At 36.6% G+C, this 16,657-nt stretch overlaps 1 protein-coding gene across 13 annotated transcripts in view; it reads left to right on the top strand.

The window, feature by feature from the left end:
* DDAH1 (dimethylarginine dimethylaminohydrolase 1) overlaps positions 1–16,657 on the top strand; it is a 242,638-nt gene that overhangs the window by 172,752 nt on the left and 53,229 nt on the right. For 2 of the 13 annotated variants that reach the window (XM_027058714.2, XM_027058715.2), the window contains exon 2: positions 4,361–4,411. The exons of the other annotated variants lie outside the window; for them this stretch is intronic. In XM_027058714.2, coding sequence (XP_026914515.2) covers positions 4,361–4,411 — 51 coding nt within the window. The remainder of the gene's footprint in view (positions 1–4,360; positions 4,412–16,657) is intronic. 13 annotated transcript variants of the gene reach the window in all.

Here is a 16,657-nt window from a genome sequence, read left to right as displayed (position 1 = left end):
GATTCTTATAATGAAATTTCTATGAATTTTAATATAAAATGTAATTTTATAGTTTACTAAGGGATCTAATGATTCTGGACAACACATTTAGAAATGGAATAAGGGAGGGGGGAAGTGAGACAAATTAAATATATTGTTCCCTCCCACCGTGCCTCCAACTTTACTTCTTAGGGGAAACAGTAAAGATAGGTTAAAATTATGTAATTACTTTTCATTCAAACCATGCAGATTATTTCCATAGTCTCATAGTTTATGACATTTACTGTCTATATAACTTGTATTTACAGAGCTAATGTTCAAGAAGCAGTTTGGGGTTTTTTTTCTTAACAATAGTAGCCACAGTAACAATACCTAAAATTGTTTGCTGTGTGCCAGGCTTTGTGCTGAAGCTTTTACATGCATTATTTCACTTTATCATCCCCGCAACCCTAGGAGACAGTTATAATCTCCACTTTAAAAACAAGGACCCAAAAGTTGGACAGGTAGAGTAATAGCTCAAGGTCAAGGAACCAAGATTTGGAGAGGTTGAGGATTGTCTCAGGGTAACCGACCTAATAAGTGCCTGATTCCAGTGTCCATGGACTCAGTTACTCTACTGGCCCACCCTCTTGAGAGGTTAGCCTGACTGCTAGCTAAACTGCCATCAGGTAAAGCCTTGCAGTCCATACATAGGAGTTTCCCAGGGCAAAGTGATCTGGAGAAGAGAATGACCCATTTTCCAACTTGATAATACTCTCGTAAAGTCGTTTTTAAAATGAGATAGTCCTCCTAAAAGCAAATTATTAAGGAACACCCATCATTGAAATTATATTTAATACCTATTTACTACTTATTTTCTTCTAAGAGGATCCTGGTTTCCTTCTCCAGGCCTGAATTTTATGTTTTTTCCCAAGCCATTCTGAATTTTTGTTTGCTTCAGGTTAGAAAAGCTCCCTGGGTATAGCTGTGATTCGATGTTTTCAGCTGCTTTGCTCTGTGCTGATGGTTTTGACTCCTTCAGTAAAGGTATGCTGGCCTACCATGGCTCTCTTATATAGGAGCTCAAATAGATATTGCAGAGGAGAAGAATCACAGCAATTATGAATTGTGTTTCTGGGTCTGTGTAAATTTTAATATAATGGTTACATTTTCTTATTAATCATTTTGCTACAGGTTCATCTCCTAAACACACTCCAGAAACACACTGCTGCATAGTTTCAAATGGCCTTCTTAATTAGCTTCCAAGCTCTATTAGAGTTAATAGCTATATCAAAGCATAGCACTTAAAAAAAATTTTTTTTAAGTTTATTTATTTTGAGAGAGAGAGAGAGAGTGAGAGAGAAAGCACACACAAGCAGGGGAGGGGCAGAGGGAAGGAGAGACAGAATCCCAAGCAGGCTCCAGGCCATCAGTACAGAGCCCAATGCAGGTCTCAAACTCATGAACCGTGAGTTCATGACCTTAGCTGAGATCAAGAGTTGGCCACTTAGCCAACTGTGCCATCCAGGTGCCCCCCAGAGCATAGCATTTTAAATAACATTTAAATAAATCCTAAAGGAGTTTTATCACACTTAGTAGTCTGTTCCCTTTCATGACATTGTCACCAAAATCATCAAGAATCATTATACTTGTTCTTACAGAAGTATTTTCTAGACCATCCATTTATTTGTTAAAAGGGAGGATATTGGTCCTCACTGTTTTAATGAGAAAAAACAATCACTTGAGTTAGGAGAAATTACAGAATGTTGTCACATAGGTTCAGGTAAGTAAAGTTACAATGTTTTAGTGTCTGGGCTTGAGCCTTTTACTTCTAGCCAGGAATTCCAGGAATTTCTCTTTTGCTGTAAACAGTTAGAAAACTGGACCAATTATGTGAAACACTAGTTTTCAGACAATGTACAAGAAGAAGTATAGGACTGTGATCCTTAAAGGGATAGAAACAAATGAAGTGAGATGTCCAGTTGCCCCAGGTCACTGTCTGGAGTCAGTTTCCAGAGAGAGGGGGAACAGAATAGAGCCCAGGGATCTTGCCGAGTTCACAGGACAAAGATCAGAGTATGGGGAGATCAAGATGGTAGAATTTTCAGGACGAAGTACTGGGGGTGAGGGAGCTTCATGACGAGAGCATTCTAGACATCTGCAGAATTGTTCCTTCAGTCTTGGGCTGCAAATTTATTAGTCTATGCATACTTAAGAGCAACTACTTAACACTGGAGAGAGAAACACTAGAAAATAGACCAAAAAATTCCTGGAACTCACAATACATGGGAATAGTTCATATTCATATCAGCCAGCATAGAGAGATCTCAAAACATGTATATGAATGAGAGAGACAGACAGACAAAGGAGAGAGTCAGTAGTGCAAAGGGATCTTATGATCAGGATTGGAATAAATGGCCAGAGAAGTCAACATGGACAATGTAACCAGTGACCAGTGGGAATATGACCATTTCAGCTATGACAGTGCCAGTGATCAAGAATCTAGGACCATGGTGACATGATTGTATATCCTGGAATATTCCAGCACAAGACTCTCTATAAATGCTCAGTGTGAATGTTGCCTAGAAAGAAAGGTGGCAGGGTGCCCTAGTGGCTCAGTCAGTTAAGCGTCCGACTCTTGATCTCGGCTCAGGTCATGATTTCATAGTTTGTAAGCTTGATCCCCACATCCGACTCTGTGCTGGCATTGCAGAGCCTTCTTGGGATTCTCTCTCTCTCTCTCTCTCTCTCTCTCACTCCCCTTCTCTCTCTGCCCCTCCCATGCTCTTTCTCTCTCTCTCTCTCCCAAATAAATAGACTTTAAAAAAATAAAAAAGAAAAAGGTAGAGAAGAAAAGGAAAGACCTGAATTTAACTTAGTTTAAATTTTAAATGATTAAGAAGTTACTGGATTTGACTACATGTATCTGAATTGTTTTCTGTCTCTAGAAAATGTGTTCAATTATAGGAAAATAAAATCATTTATATATAACAATTTGTAGTTTTTAAAATTGTCTACTGGCATATTATTTAATGTCATGGGACCTGATTGATCATCTTTGAAATAGGGAAAATAATATCAACCTCATACAACTGAATAAGATTTCAAAGGATAATTTATGGTGGCGGGGGGGGGAACATTTATACATTTAGAAGAAAATTTCCAGTGTGAATGTTAGGTAAGCTTAGGTTTTCTTGGGTTATTTTGTGGGTTTTTAAAAATTTTTTTTAATGTTTATTTTTGAGAGAGAGGCAGACTACCAGGGGGAGGGGCAGAGAGAGAGAGGGAGACACAGAATTGGAAGTAGACTCCAGGCTCTGAGCTGTCAGCACAGAGCCCAACTTGGGGCTCAAACTCACAAACTGTGAGATCAGGACCTGAGCTGAAGATGAACGCTTAACCGACTGAGCCACCCAGGCGCCCCAGGTTATTTTGTTTTTTATGTGAGCTCTACACCCAGCACAGGGCCTGGATTCATGACCCCCAGATTAAGAAAGAGTCTCATGCTCCATGAGCCAGCCAGGTGTCCCCAGGCTTAGGTTTTTAAACCAATGTGATTTCTGTTATTTCAGGAGGCTTGCTCTGGCTACCATGAATATGATAACTTGAAGAAAGGAAGGCCATTAGGAGGAGACCAGTTAGGAGGCCTTGTTCAGACAACAGGGAATGAGGCCATATTTAGGAAATTGCCGTGTTTTGGGTTCAAGAGCCATTCCAATGGTACAAATGTGAAGAAGGGTAAGGAATTAGGGAGGAGTCAGAGATGACTCCAAGGTTACAGGCTTGATGACTAGGAGGACAAGGATGATATTAACTGCGTTCAAAAGTAAGGATGTCAGCAGGTTTGAGAAAAAGATGAGTTCAGTTTAAAGCACACTGAACATTGAGTACAAAGATGCCCTCCAGAAAAAGAAGTCAACAGTATTGTAATGGTTAAGAGGTTAAGAGTGAGGGTGTGGTGTGGCTCTGGAGGCAGACTCTTGGAAAAGTTACTTAAGCTTTCAGTGCCTCGGTTTTCTTTTGTGGAGAACAGTGGTGAAAATAGTGCATACTTCATGGATTTGTTAGAAAGCTTGAATATAAAGTCATCCAGGAGGAATACTTAGAAAGGCACCATCTTTGAATGTAGCTACTTTGGCCACTGTTGGTGGGAGGATGGTACAAAGGGCATGAAGAAAGGGCAATTCCCATTGCTGTGGATGACAAGAGATACAGCTCTGAACATTTAACTAGCTGGTGACTTTGAACAAGGGATTCAGCCAGACCTCAGTTCATGTGTGAAAATGAGGGATTAGGTAATTCTCTATAAGGCCTCTTAGAGCTCTTACCATTGTGTGATTGTGTTGAGGCTGAAAGTAAAATTTGTCACAGATAAACCATAATGGAAATAATTTATTCACAGATAATGGAGCAGTCAATGGTGTTCATCACATTTTTGAGTACCTGTGTGTCCATAAGTCATATTTTTGCATTTAAAGCACATTAGAAATTTAAACATGGTAAAGGTAAAAAGCTTTTTGAAATTTGCCTCTGGAGATTTTTTTTTTTTAATTTAGAATTTCAAGTGTGCATTGTTCTAGTGGCTTTTCTATTTACCTGTCACTGTAAATTTTCTGCAGAGTTTCTGGTAAATGTATGGAGTCTTCTCCTGTTATGCTTGGCTTAGTGATGTCACAAAATAGCTGTCTGGATGCTTACTTCATCTGCAAGAATAGGGTTTTTCATTTGCCAGGATTTTCACTTGTTAAAAAGAGTCTCAGTCTCCATAGACAGGGTATTAATTTGCTGTTTTTAGATAAGCCTTCTAGAGCAGAATGCAATCCTCTTCCCATTAGGTTACTAGAAATTTTTATTAATAGAAACATGCTAAGCACATAAACAAAGTTAAGATTTGCATGTGGCATACACAGGGGAAAGTTTATGAAGGAGGAGCTATAAGGAAAAAATACCAAAGAACTCCCTCTTAATAGCTTATTCCTCCCCTATCATTTTACCTTTTAATAGGGGAGGTTTTCTTCACCCTTATTTTCTTTAATCCTTTCTGGTTTTCAAAATCTGATACCTACCCATATGTATTGAACAAAATCATTTTTCACTTATGTCCTTTTTAAATTACAATATGCAAAATATGGCTGAAATAATAGGATGAAGTCCAGTTAAGTCACCTGTAAAAATCAGCCTAAATTACTTTATTATCTCATATTCATGCTGAAAACTTTCTTCATATGACACATGTTTAGTATTCACTTTAGATACATTTTCAAAATGTTCGGCTATCAGAATAAGAAATCAAATACAAAAACTGTATCACAGTTTATACTACATATTTTCCAGTTTTTCATGTGAGTAGGCTTCAAATATTAATAAGAGGAAGAGAGGTTGTTAACTTATTTGGGAAGCCAGATATTCAATTCTCAGATTACTCAAAGGTCTTATTGTACATGGGTGTGTATGTATCATGTATGTATGTTGGCAAGGAGGGAGTTATGTTTTGCTTTGGGAAAGAACCGTTTAGGGAAAAGCTGGCAGACACTGTAAATAGCTATGATTTAAAATTTTTTCTTATCAGTTGAAAAATACCTGGGCCACTAACTGTGCATTGTTTGGAAACTTGTAAAAATGTGCCCACCTAGATAATGTCACAGAGGGCTATGGTCCCCACTCTTGTCTTCCGATGCCAAGCCACATGTATTCTGTAATCTTGGTTTTGTTAGATGACAGATGCTTCCTCCTTTCATGCCACAAAAAGTGAAATTCCAGCTAATATGAAAACTTTATAAATGAAGTCTGGTAATTGTACTTGAGTCTAAGAAGACAATTTAAATTTATATGTATATATAATTAATTATGTATTAATTATTTTCAAACTGTTTAAGTAGAAACTATTTTACATTAGTAGTCTTAACATTGACTTTTTGTCTTAAAAAATTTTTACTGAGTCAGGAATCTTGTTATAGTGTAAACATGGGCCTTGGGTCCTAAGTCCTGCTTTTGCCTCTATGACTGAGAAAAGTTAATTAAACCTAATGGAACTTAGTCCCTTGATCTGTATGACTGCTAAGACCTCTTCTGATTTTAATAGTCCATGATTCTATAAGTTATATGATGTGCTAGTTTCTTTCCATTTAATTCTCCAGTTCAGAAATTTATCACACATATATCTGCATCTAGCTTTGACATCTATTAGGTGATCTATTAGGTGATCAATAAATATTTATTAAAGTAATGGTATGTGTATTTTGCTGTTTCTGATGGGTTGTGAAATTACTGTAATTTCACAGCTTTTTATATCGGGCTGTTACTCATCTTTATTTTTGCTGAATGATATTATTGCTGCTTTAACATTTACTTACTCTCTACCATAGTTTTGTGCATGATGTAGAGTTGTTTTTATGTGTTTCAGAGAGGAAGCTGGAGGAAAAACTCTTTCACTACACCTAATCTTAGTCAACCTAAAAAGATAGATACAAATACTATCATAATCGTAAAATAATCCAGAAAGTAAAGTTTACTTTTATTCAGCTTGACTTTACTAGTGAGGAAAACAAAAAACAAAACAAAACAAAAACATTCTGTTACTGCCCAGTTGCCCTATGGAAAGAAATTGGAGATACCCATCCTTTCTTCTAAGGCTCTTAGATGGATATACTGAATAGAAAAAAAAAAAAAAATACTACAGGATATAAATTGTTTCCTGTTTAATATAAGAGTTTTTAAATTAAAACATTTGTTCCCTTAACTTTGATTTTTTTTCTATCATAGATTTTCAATCAGTCTTTAAATGAGGGATAAACTATTTAACTCAGTCATCAGATAGTACACATAGTGTATTAGTTCTTTAAAAATGCCTAGTTCTATGGGATATATATTCAGCTTCATATATTTTCATTATTTAACACTAACACCACAGTGGCTTAATATCCCATTTGTAATGCAGAGAGAGTTAATGAGTTATGCTAGTAAAAAGCAAACTTTAAAGCATTTAATACATTTCATATTATTATTTGTTCTGAGAGACTAACTCAAGATTTATAGGGTTCAATTTTGAACCTCAGAATAAATAAAGAGAAGGGAAGCCAAAACTTCCCTGGTGTTGAGGAAAAACCCTTGCTTTCTAACTTCCTATGAATGGCAGTATTGTTCCCCACAGTATAGGGGAGCCGGGACCTTGCCATTCCATACTAAGGCTTGTTTTTATTTTTAAGGAATGTCGGAAAATTGTGGAAATGAATGTTTTTTCTTTTTCTTCTTTCCTTAATACCTCATGGATCCTGACCTTTTCCTTTAAACTGGTTTAGTATGTGTTTCCTTTAAAACTGGTCACTGACCCAAAAATAAGTTTTTCTTTTTCCATGATCTTCTCTAAAGAATTCTGTTAATAGCACACTAAACTGGATTACAAACTTACTGAATAAGTGCTTTGAATTCTGGGCAACCTTGGAATAAAGGGCACAGAAAGAGTAATACTGCATAAAACAAAATTGAGCAAGTTAGTATAAAGGAAGGGAATGCAACTGTATGGTTGATGTGATCAACATCTTCTAGTAGGTTTATTAGCAATTTAATGGAATATGGTTATTCAAGCATAATAATAGCCTCAGTTGAAATGTCTGCTCTGCTCTTTTTCCCATACACTTTGGAATGAGTCGAATGTGACAGTTGAGCTTTCAACAAGCTTCATGAATTTTAAATCCTTTTGAGTCATAAAATGGGTTACATGGCATGTAGTCAGTGTGGACAAGGAGTTGGCAGCCTCGCTGTGTGTTATGGGATATCAGGTGTCTTCAACATACTGAGGACCTGGGTTCACTAGGTGCATTCAGAGGTCTGCTCTGCATATCCACAAAGAACAGAGGACTCTTTCTGTACAACATTTAATAATTAATTATTTTGCAATTGTAAAGTTACTTTCCCAGCAATTGATTCAAGACTTAAACTTCATGTCATCACAGAAGAAAATCTTTACTACTGTCTCAGAACAAATTATTTTGGGGCAGCTAAATGTTTCTATGTTTGTTTCCTTCTCCTGTCTGATTCATGTATATTTAAAGAAGAAAACCTCTGTGAATTGTGACATGGATTTGTACCCTCAAATTTTAACACATATCCTAATTGGTCCTAAAGTTATTCTCAATTTCTGTTACCACTGTAAAAATCTGATTCTTTGCTTAGGGATAAAAGTATTGAAATAATTTGAAATTCAATACAGGGAGCTTTACTATTTGTATCTGGAGCTACCTTACAACAAAAGTCTGTTTTCCGAAGATAATTTTTCAGGAAGTCCATTTTAAAGCAATCTCAACTTGAAGTGTGAGTTCATTTTTAAACTACCTTATAACAGTGCCCCATATTTTATTTAAATGTGGCATGTGGGTTCTTCTAGTGTAATTTTATAATAGCATGAGGAAAAAAACAATTTCCTTAACAATTTCCGATAGGAAATTTTGGAAGTTTATGTGACAGATTATTAGTAGTGGTATCTATACATGGTGTTGGGATTACAAGAATTTTTAATGGTTTTATTTTTACTGATCTGTAATTTCTAATTTTTTCTGCATAGAATGTGTGGGATGGGATGTACTACCTTTTTCATCTTGAGTCTAGGGAGAGTGGGTTTTACAGAGACCACTCAGAGTTGATAGATATTCCCTGTATTTGGGAAATGCCCTGGGCACTGGTCTAGGAGATCTGAAGAGCAAGAAACTCAGTGACTAACGGCTTAGATACGGAGCCAAGAAATTGCTGCTTTGTTGGGCACAGATACACTGCCAGAGTTTGTGGAAGTGTTTTCATGGACTAGAAATGTAGGAGCTAAAGCTAGGCTGGGGCTGTTTCAAGTCCAGTCCAAAGGTATAGATAGCTTGGTATACCAAGCAAGGTAGCCCCACAGTGAGAGCCTGAATGGAGCAAACCACCAGTGAACCAGGGGTTGGTAACTCAGGCAAAAAAGACTTCTGAAATGCGGCTACAAGTGGTCTGCTCTTCCTTACCCAGAGTCACATTAGTACTTGAATGTTTAGAATAGTAGAAAGCATGCATTGACAAGCCATGTCCTCTATGCATAGATCTGCCTTGGCATCTGCCTCGGGAGTGATTACTACAGTTGTAGATAGGTAGACAGAGTTTTAGGCATTCAGCTTTTTCCACCAGTGACAACAATCATTATCCACTGACCAAGCAGGGCCCTAAATCATTTTTGCATATTTCCTTTAGCCTTTGTTAACAATCATACTTATAAAAAAAATGTTGCAATCTAGTTTTTTGCATAGTCTTCTAACTGCTAAATTTATCCATGTTCTTATTCTTAGAAGTATCTCTTCGTTTCTCCCTGGGTATTTATAAGGATATGCTTCATTCAGTTCATTGCACAAATTCTAAATGACATTAGTCACTAAAGACACAGTATGTGAAATTACGCTCTTAAGATCTGAAAGAGTTAATCTACTTTTCAGAGTTCCTGAGGTACTATCTGAGAGAAGCTGAAGCAACAAGAAAATCTGGCTAACTATATAATGTCAACAAGAAATACTTAAGGAGTATATTTGCATAATACTAAAATACATTTAGCTTTGCATTTAGCATAAACATTACTGTGTTCACTTGGTATTTACTTCAAGATCTGAGTGTCAACTTATGTGATACTAAATTTAGTTCAGATACATTCGAAAACTTTACAAACTATACCCACTATTAAACAAAGTGGTTTTTGCCAACAGATTGTGTGCTTTGTTAGACTATAAGCTTTGTACATTTTATAATAAGCACATTCCTGTTGTGAAATGGAATGCGTCTGATCCATAATAAATCTAGTTGAGAGACAATGGAACTTAGCCAGCTCAGCCCTGGTTCAAGGAAAAAGACAATAAATAGGGGTAATGACATTTATGAGAATCTAATTTCATCATGCACTGCCTCATAAGAAGAGAATCTAGATGGCATTAAGGTTATTGTACTTTGAGAATTACTCAAAACCAGATACAAAGTGCCTTCCATCTTATAGAAGGGACTAGTAGCTATTCCTCAGATAAATGTTTTATTTAAAAGTTAGTTAATACTCAGTGATAATTGGAAACATAAATAAACTTTTTCTTAAAAAAAAAAAAATCATAAGGATAAGAATTCTACCATATTTTTCCCTAAAACAATTTGGGAAAGGCAAAACTCACCAGCTAGACAATAATTAGTTTTCCTTGGTAAAACGTTGACTGGAATGTTTCTATTAGGAAAATATTATCAAACTGTTCCAGTCTCAGTCCAACCAAGGATGCCCAGATTTGATAACAGAGAAGAAAAATTATTCACTATTTTTGTTACCACTATGTTAAAATTTGGACAGCTGTCAAAAACAAGAACAATTTCTTGAAACTAGCCATTTTGTACAACTATGGTTGGAAATAAGCCTTTACTTAATATTCATAAGCATACAAATATTCAGCTGGTGGTTTTTCAGTAACACATTTTAAATAAGCTCTAGGAGAAGCAAATGTTTGAACATATGACAAAGGGTGAATATTTACAAAATCACTTGCCATGCTCCAGCCAGGAATCAGAAGGCAACTTCTCAGAATGAATTACTATGTCCTCTACTAACAATGACTGGAGCCTGTCACAGCCATTGCTAATGAAGGCTTCAATCAAAACACATAAAATAGTCTAGGACTAGGAAGGAAAAAAGAAAAGCAGTATTCCCAAAAAAATCATCCCAGCATTCCAAAAACCATCCTGAATATTGTGTTCAAACACTGGGCAATGTGGTACAGTTAAAAAAGCACCAGCTTTGTACCAGTTGTGAAGAAAATTAGTTTCAATTGGTAAAAAATTAGTAAGTACAATACTTTTAAAAGGTATTCAGCCTTATTCATTTTTAGCACATACAACAGTCATTTAGAATATACTAATGGTTTCTAAATTATATCAAACCAGATACAAATCACTTGAATAATTGAATAAGAGTATTTTAATTAGCACAGCAAGCATCCGTTTAGTCCTATAGTTGCTTTGGTATGAATTATTTTGGACTAATTGATCTAAAATGTGTTTGAAAGTTGTTCTTCCTATAGCCTTGCTAACTCTATTTGCTTAATGAACTTCACCCTGTCGCCTGTTCAAAGTGATCACAATTCCAAAATTGATGGTTTCTGAAAGAATGAAATCTTATACCACTGTTGTTTTATAGCTTCCACAAAATTGAATCTAACAAAAAACATACCGATGTTTAACAAGTATAGCACTTGAAGCCTTAACATACATTACATCCAGAAAGTTCATTTCAATCCACATGTGTTCCAGACCCTTTATCCTGGTGGTATCTGTGCAGTCATAATGTATGTGCATTAAATAGTCTTTTCCTGCCAAAGGGGGATTATTCCTTCCATTGCTGCAAACAGCCACCATATTGTGCAACAGCAGTGGCTCAAAAATATCTCCAAGAGTCTGTTTCTTGGAATACAGTTGTTAAGAGGAATTGTCAAGGCCAGATTTCTCACATCACTTCCTGCAGAACATAGTTTGAGATAGTTCTAATTTCCTTTGGTTTAAATACTGTTTTTATGTCTTACTTCCAGTTCTGACTACCCTCCCAGAAGTCTAGATTAATATAGTCAAATGTGTTGATCTCTCCATATCTAGAATATCTGGAAGATATTTCAGAATCAACTTAGCTAAAACAGAACTCATATTTTCTCCCTAGATTTGTTCCTTTCCTCTGACTTTACTGTATCAGAAATTAGTACCATCATCCACCCAATTGCTCAAGACAAAAATCTAAATAATTTTTGATTTTTTTTTTTTTGCTTCACTCCCATATCTAATCTATGAGCAAGTCCTGTCACCTCTCCTTCAAAACACATTCCAAATTCTTCCCATTTTTTTTGTCTCCACTATCATCACCTTGTCCAAGTCACCATTATATTTTGCTTAAACTACTACAAATGCCTCTCAGCTAAATTCTCTGCTTCCATTCTTGCCTTCCAATACATTTTCCACAAAGCAGCTAGCCAGAATTATCTTTGTAAATTAGATTATGCCACTCTCCTCCTTCAAATTTCCAGTGGCTTCTAATAACACTTAAAATTCTAACCCTTTATTCTAGTTTACTAAGTTTGGTATGGTCTGTTCCCTGCCTACATCCCCAGTGTTATCTACCACCTTGCTGTATTAGTTTTCTAGAGTTGCCATAACAAAGTACCACCCGGTGGCTTAAATAATAGAAATTTATTTTCTCACAATTCTGGAGCCTAGAAATCTGAGATCAAGGTATGGGCCAGGTTGTTTCTCCTGAGGACTCTCTCTTTGAGTTGCAGATAGCTACCTTCTCCCTATGTTTTTACATAGTGTCACCTTTGTACCTGTATACTTCCTAATCTCTTTTTATAAGGATACCAGTCATTGGATTAGGACCCACACTAATGGCCTCATTTTAATTTAATTACCTCTTTCAAGGCCTTAATACAATCACATTCTGAGATACCGGGGGTAAAGACTTTAACATATGAATGGCAAGGGGTTGGGGGGAGAGAGTTCATCTCATAACACTTGTCCTATCCATTTAGCTCCATACTGACTACCTTTCTGTTCCTTGAACAAATTAAGCCTGTTCCTATCTTAAGACTTGCACTGGCTCTTGTTAGAACATTCTTCTCCCTGATGGCAACAGTGTTGGTCCTCTTGGTCGACACATACATGTCACATGTTCGGGAAGGCTATTCCTGAGCTCCCAACCTAGCCCATTCATTTTACAGGCATACTTCAGAGATGTGGCACGTTCAGCTTCACATCACAATACAGTAAGCCATTTGAATTTTTTGGTTTCCCGGTGCATATAAAAGTTATGTTTATATTATACTGTAGTCTAATAAGTGTGTGATACCATTATGTGTAAAAAATATGCATACTTTAATTGAAAAATATATTATTGCTAAGAAAAAACTGCTAGCCATCATCTGTGCTTTCAGTGGGTCATAGTCTTTTTGCTGGAGGAAGATCTTGCCTCCGTGTTGATGGCTGCTGACTGATCAGGGTGATGGTTGCTGAACGTTAGGATAGCTGTGGTAATTTCTCAAAATAAGACAGAAATGAAGTTTGCAGCATTGATCGTCTCTTCCTTTCACCAACAATTTCTCTGAGCATGTGATGCTGTTTGATAGCATTTTATGGACAGTAGAACTTTCAAAATTGGAATCTATCCTCTCAAACCCTGTGTCTGCTTTATCAACTAAGTGTATGTAATATTCTAAATCCTCTGTTGTCATTTCAACAATCTTCACAGTATCTTCACCAGAAGTAGATTCCATCTCAAGAAACCACTTTCTTTGCTCATCCATAAGAAACAACTCCTCATCCGTACAAGTTTTGTCATGAGATTGCAGCCATTCAGTCACATCTTCAGGCTCCACTTCTAATTCTAGTTCTCTTGCTATTTCCACCACATCCACCACCATTACTGAAATCTTTAGCCCCTCAAAGTTATCAATGAGAGTTGAAACCAACATCTTCCAAATTCCTGTTAATATTGATATTTTTACCCTTTTTCCACGAATCACAATGTTCTTAATGGCATTTAAAGTAGTTAATCCTTTCCAGAAGGTTTTCAATATATTTTGAAAACCTATTTTGAAAATATATTTTGATCCCATCAGAGGGATCACTATCTTTGGCAGCTGTAGCCTTACAAAATGTATTTTTTAAATAATAAGACTTGAAAGTCGAAGTTATTTGTGGATCCGTGAACTGCAGAATGGATGTTGTGTTTCGCAAGCATGAAAACCATATTAACCAATTTGACAATAAGTTATATTAAAAAAATAATAAAATTTTTAAAAATGTTTCTTCACTTTTGAAAAAGAAAAAAAAAAAACCATATTAATCTCATTGTCCATCTCCATCAGAGCTCCTGGGTGAACAGGTGCATTGTTAATAAGCAATATTTTTTTTAAAAGAGTCTTTTTTTCTGAGCAGTAGATCTTAGTAGTGGGTTTAAAATATTCAGTAAGTCATGTCTTAAACAGATGTGCCATCATCCAGGCTTTATTGTTCCATTTATAGAGCATGGGCAGAATATATTTAGCATAATTCTTACGAGCCCTAAAATCTTCAGAATGGTACATGTAACTGGCTTCAACTTCAAGTCATCAGCTGCATTGGCCCCTAATAAGACAGCCTCTCCTTTGAAGCTTTGAAGCCAGGAATTGACTTCTCTAGCTAAGAAAGTCCTAGCTGACATCTTTTTCCAGTAAGCTATTTCATCTGCACTGAAAATCTGTTGTTTGGTGTAGCCACCTTCATTAATTATCTTAGCTGGACCTTCTGGATAACTTACTGCAGCTTCTACATCAGCACTTGCTGCTTCATCTTGCACTTTTATGTTATGGGGAAGCCTTCTTTCCATAAACCTCAAGAACCCACCTCTGCTGGCTTCAGACTTTCCTCCTCCAGCTTTCTCACCTCTCCTAGCCTTCAGGGAATTGAAGAGAGTTGGGGCCTTGCTCTGGATTAGGCTTTGGCTTAAGGGAATTTTGTGGCTGGTTTGATCTTCCATCCAAACCACTGAAACTCTCCATATCAACAATAAGGCTGTTTTGCTTTCCTTTCATTTGTGTTCACTGGAGTAGCACTTTTAATTTCCTTCAAGAACTTTTTCTTTGCATTCACAACTTGGCTAACTGGGTGGTACAACAGGCCTAGCTTTCTGCCTCTCTTGGCTTTAGACATGCCTTCCTCACTAAGCTTAATCATTTCTACCTTTCGATTTAAAGTGAGATGTGTGATTCTGCCTTTCACTTGGACACTTAGAGACCCTTGTAGAGTTATTGATTGGTCTGATTTCAGTATTGTTGTGTCTCAGGGAATAGGGAGGCCTGAGGAGAAGAAGAGAAATGGGGAAACAGCTGGTCAGTGGAACAGTCAGAACACACAGAACATTTATTAAGTTCACCATCATATATGGTGCGTTTCATGGCTTCCCAAAACAATTACAGTAGTGACATCAAAGATCACTGATCATAGATTACAGTAACAAATATAATAATTATGAAAAATTTTGAAGTATTATAGGAATTACCAAAATGTGACACAGAGACACAAAATGAACAAATGTTCTTGGTAAAACAGCACTGATAGACTTGCTCGATGCAGGGTTGCCACAAGCCTTCAATTTATAAAAAAAATGGAATAGAAGTGAAGCAAAATAAACTACCATAAAAAGGGGTATGCCTGTATATCACATTCCCTGAATTCTCTGCCTAGTACCTACTACTACTTAATATTTTTTCCTATTTATTATTTATGATCTCTTCATATCCCCACCAGAATATACACAAACATCTTCTCTCTTCACTGATGTGTTTCTAGGACCTAGAATAGTGCCAGATGTGTTAAAAATGTTGAATCAATATTATTGAATGACCAGAAAAATGAATGAAATTATTAGAGAAGGTAAAGAGAAGAGTGGCAGTTCAGTTAGTGATCATTGTGACAAATAGACCAAGGATGGTTTTCTCACTTGGGGGTCTTTAGAAATAAGATGAATCTGCTTACCCTTGAAATGTTGTAAGAGCTGTCTAGAAGAGGTCACCTCACCTTGCTACTATGCCTTAGCTAGACAAAGTGGATATTTTTAAAGGAAGCATAAGTTTATTATAACATTTCTAGAAATTATGTGTAACTTGCAGAGTTTTTCAGCTACTCATTCACTAAACATATGGAGAGTCTATTATTGTGGCCAGATCTTTTGTTAGTAGAGTGCCCTGGGAAACATGGCAGCACACAGAAGGCATATGTAACCCAGCCAGGGCCTGCAGTTGGCGTGGGCCCAAGGGTCTCTTGGAAGGCTTCTAAGGCAGCTTAATACCTACAAGGTATTAATTGTGTTCTGGACATACAAAATATTTGTCACGGTTTACCCCTGTTTGCCTTTATAAATGGCAGCTTGCAGCTTCTCTGAATTTACAAAAAATTATGGGCCCTTCAAGCTCTATGTCTGGTGCTTATTTTGAATGGTGTGCACAGCAAATTTTTATGGTTCTTGACTTTTGGGAAAATTCCTTTAAAATGTTAGAACCTTGTCAGTTCCCTAGTTTTTAACATACTAGATTTTGCAAACCTTTTGGCAGCTGACACTTATTTTTATTTGGTATTTGGTGGTAAATCATATTTCTGTTTGTTCTCTGCAGATAGAATGTCAGTGGCTCTTAGACATTCAGTACATTATCATCAACAAGGAAATGGGCCACTTGAATTAGTGCATTATATGTCAGGAGAGCGACAAGACCAGCGGAGCTTCTGCCTTGTTTTTCATTTTAAAAGTTAAATGTTGCTTCCAGGCTTCTTCTGGGAAACTCTCATGTTGGCATCTTTATCAAGGGGCCTCTGTTGTGTGTGTGTGTGTGTGTGTGTGTGTGTGTGTGTGTGTGTGTGTGTGTGTTTTGAGTTTTGGGTTTTTTTTTTTCTTTTAGCATAGTTGACACACATGTTATATTAGTTTCAGGTGTACAACTCAGTCATTTGACAAGTTTATACATTATGCTATGTCCACCGCAAGTATAGTTACCATCTGTCCCATTATGTCCCTGTTAGTGTCATTGACTCTTCCTTTCATTCCCATGACGTACTCATTCTATAACTCAAGGTCTGTATCTCCCTCTTCCTTTCATCCATTTTGCCCCATCCTGCCACCTTCCTTACCTCTGGCAACCGTCGATTT

The sequence above is a fragment of the Acinonyx jubatus genome, chromosome C1 (assembly GCF_027475565.1).
Source record: "Acinonyx jubatus isolate Ajub_Pintada_27869175 chromosome C1, VMU_Ajub_asm_v1.0, whole genome shotgun sequence".
NCBI lineage: Eukaryota > Metazoa > Chordata > Mammalia > Carnivora > Felidae > Acinonyx > Acinonyx jubatus.
The sequence above is the reverse complement of the archived record's forward strand: the minus strand, read 5'-3'. Positions and strand labels throughout refer to the sequence as shown.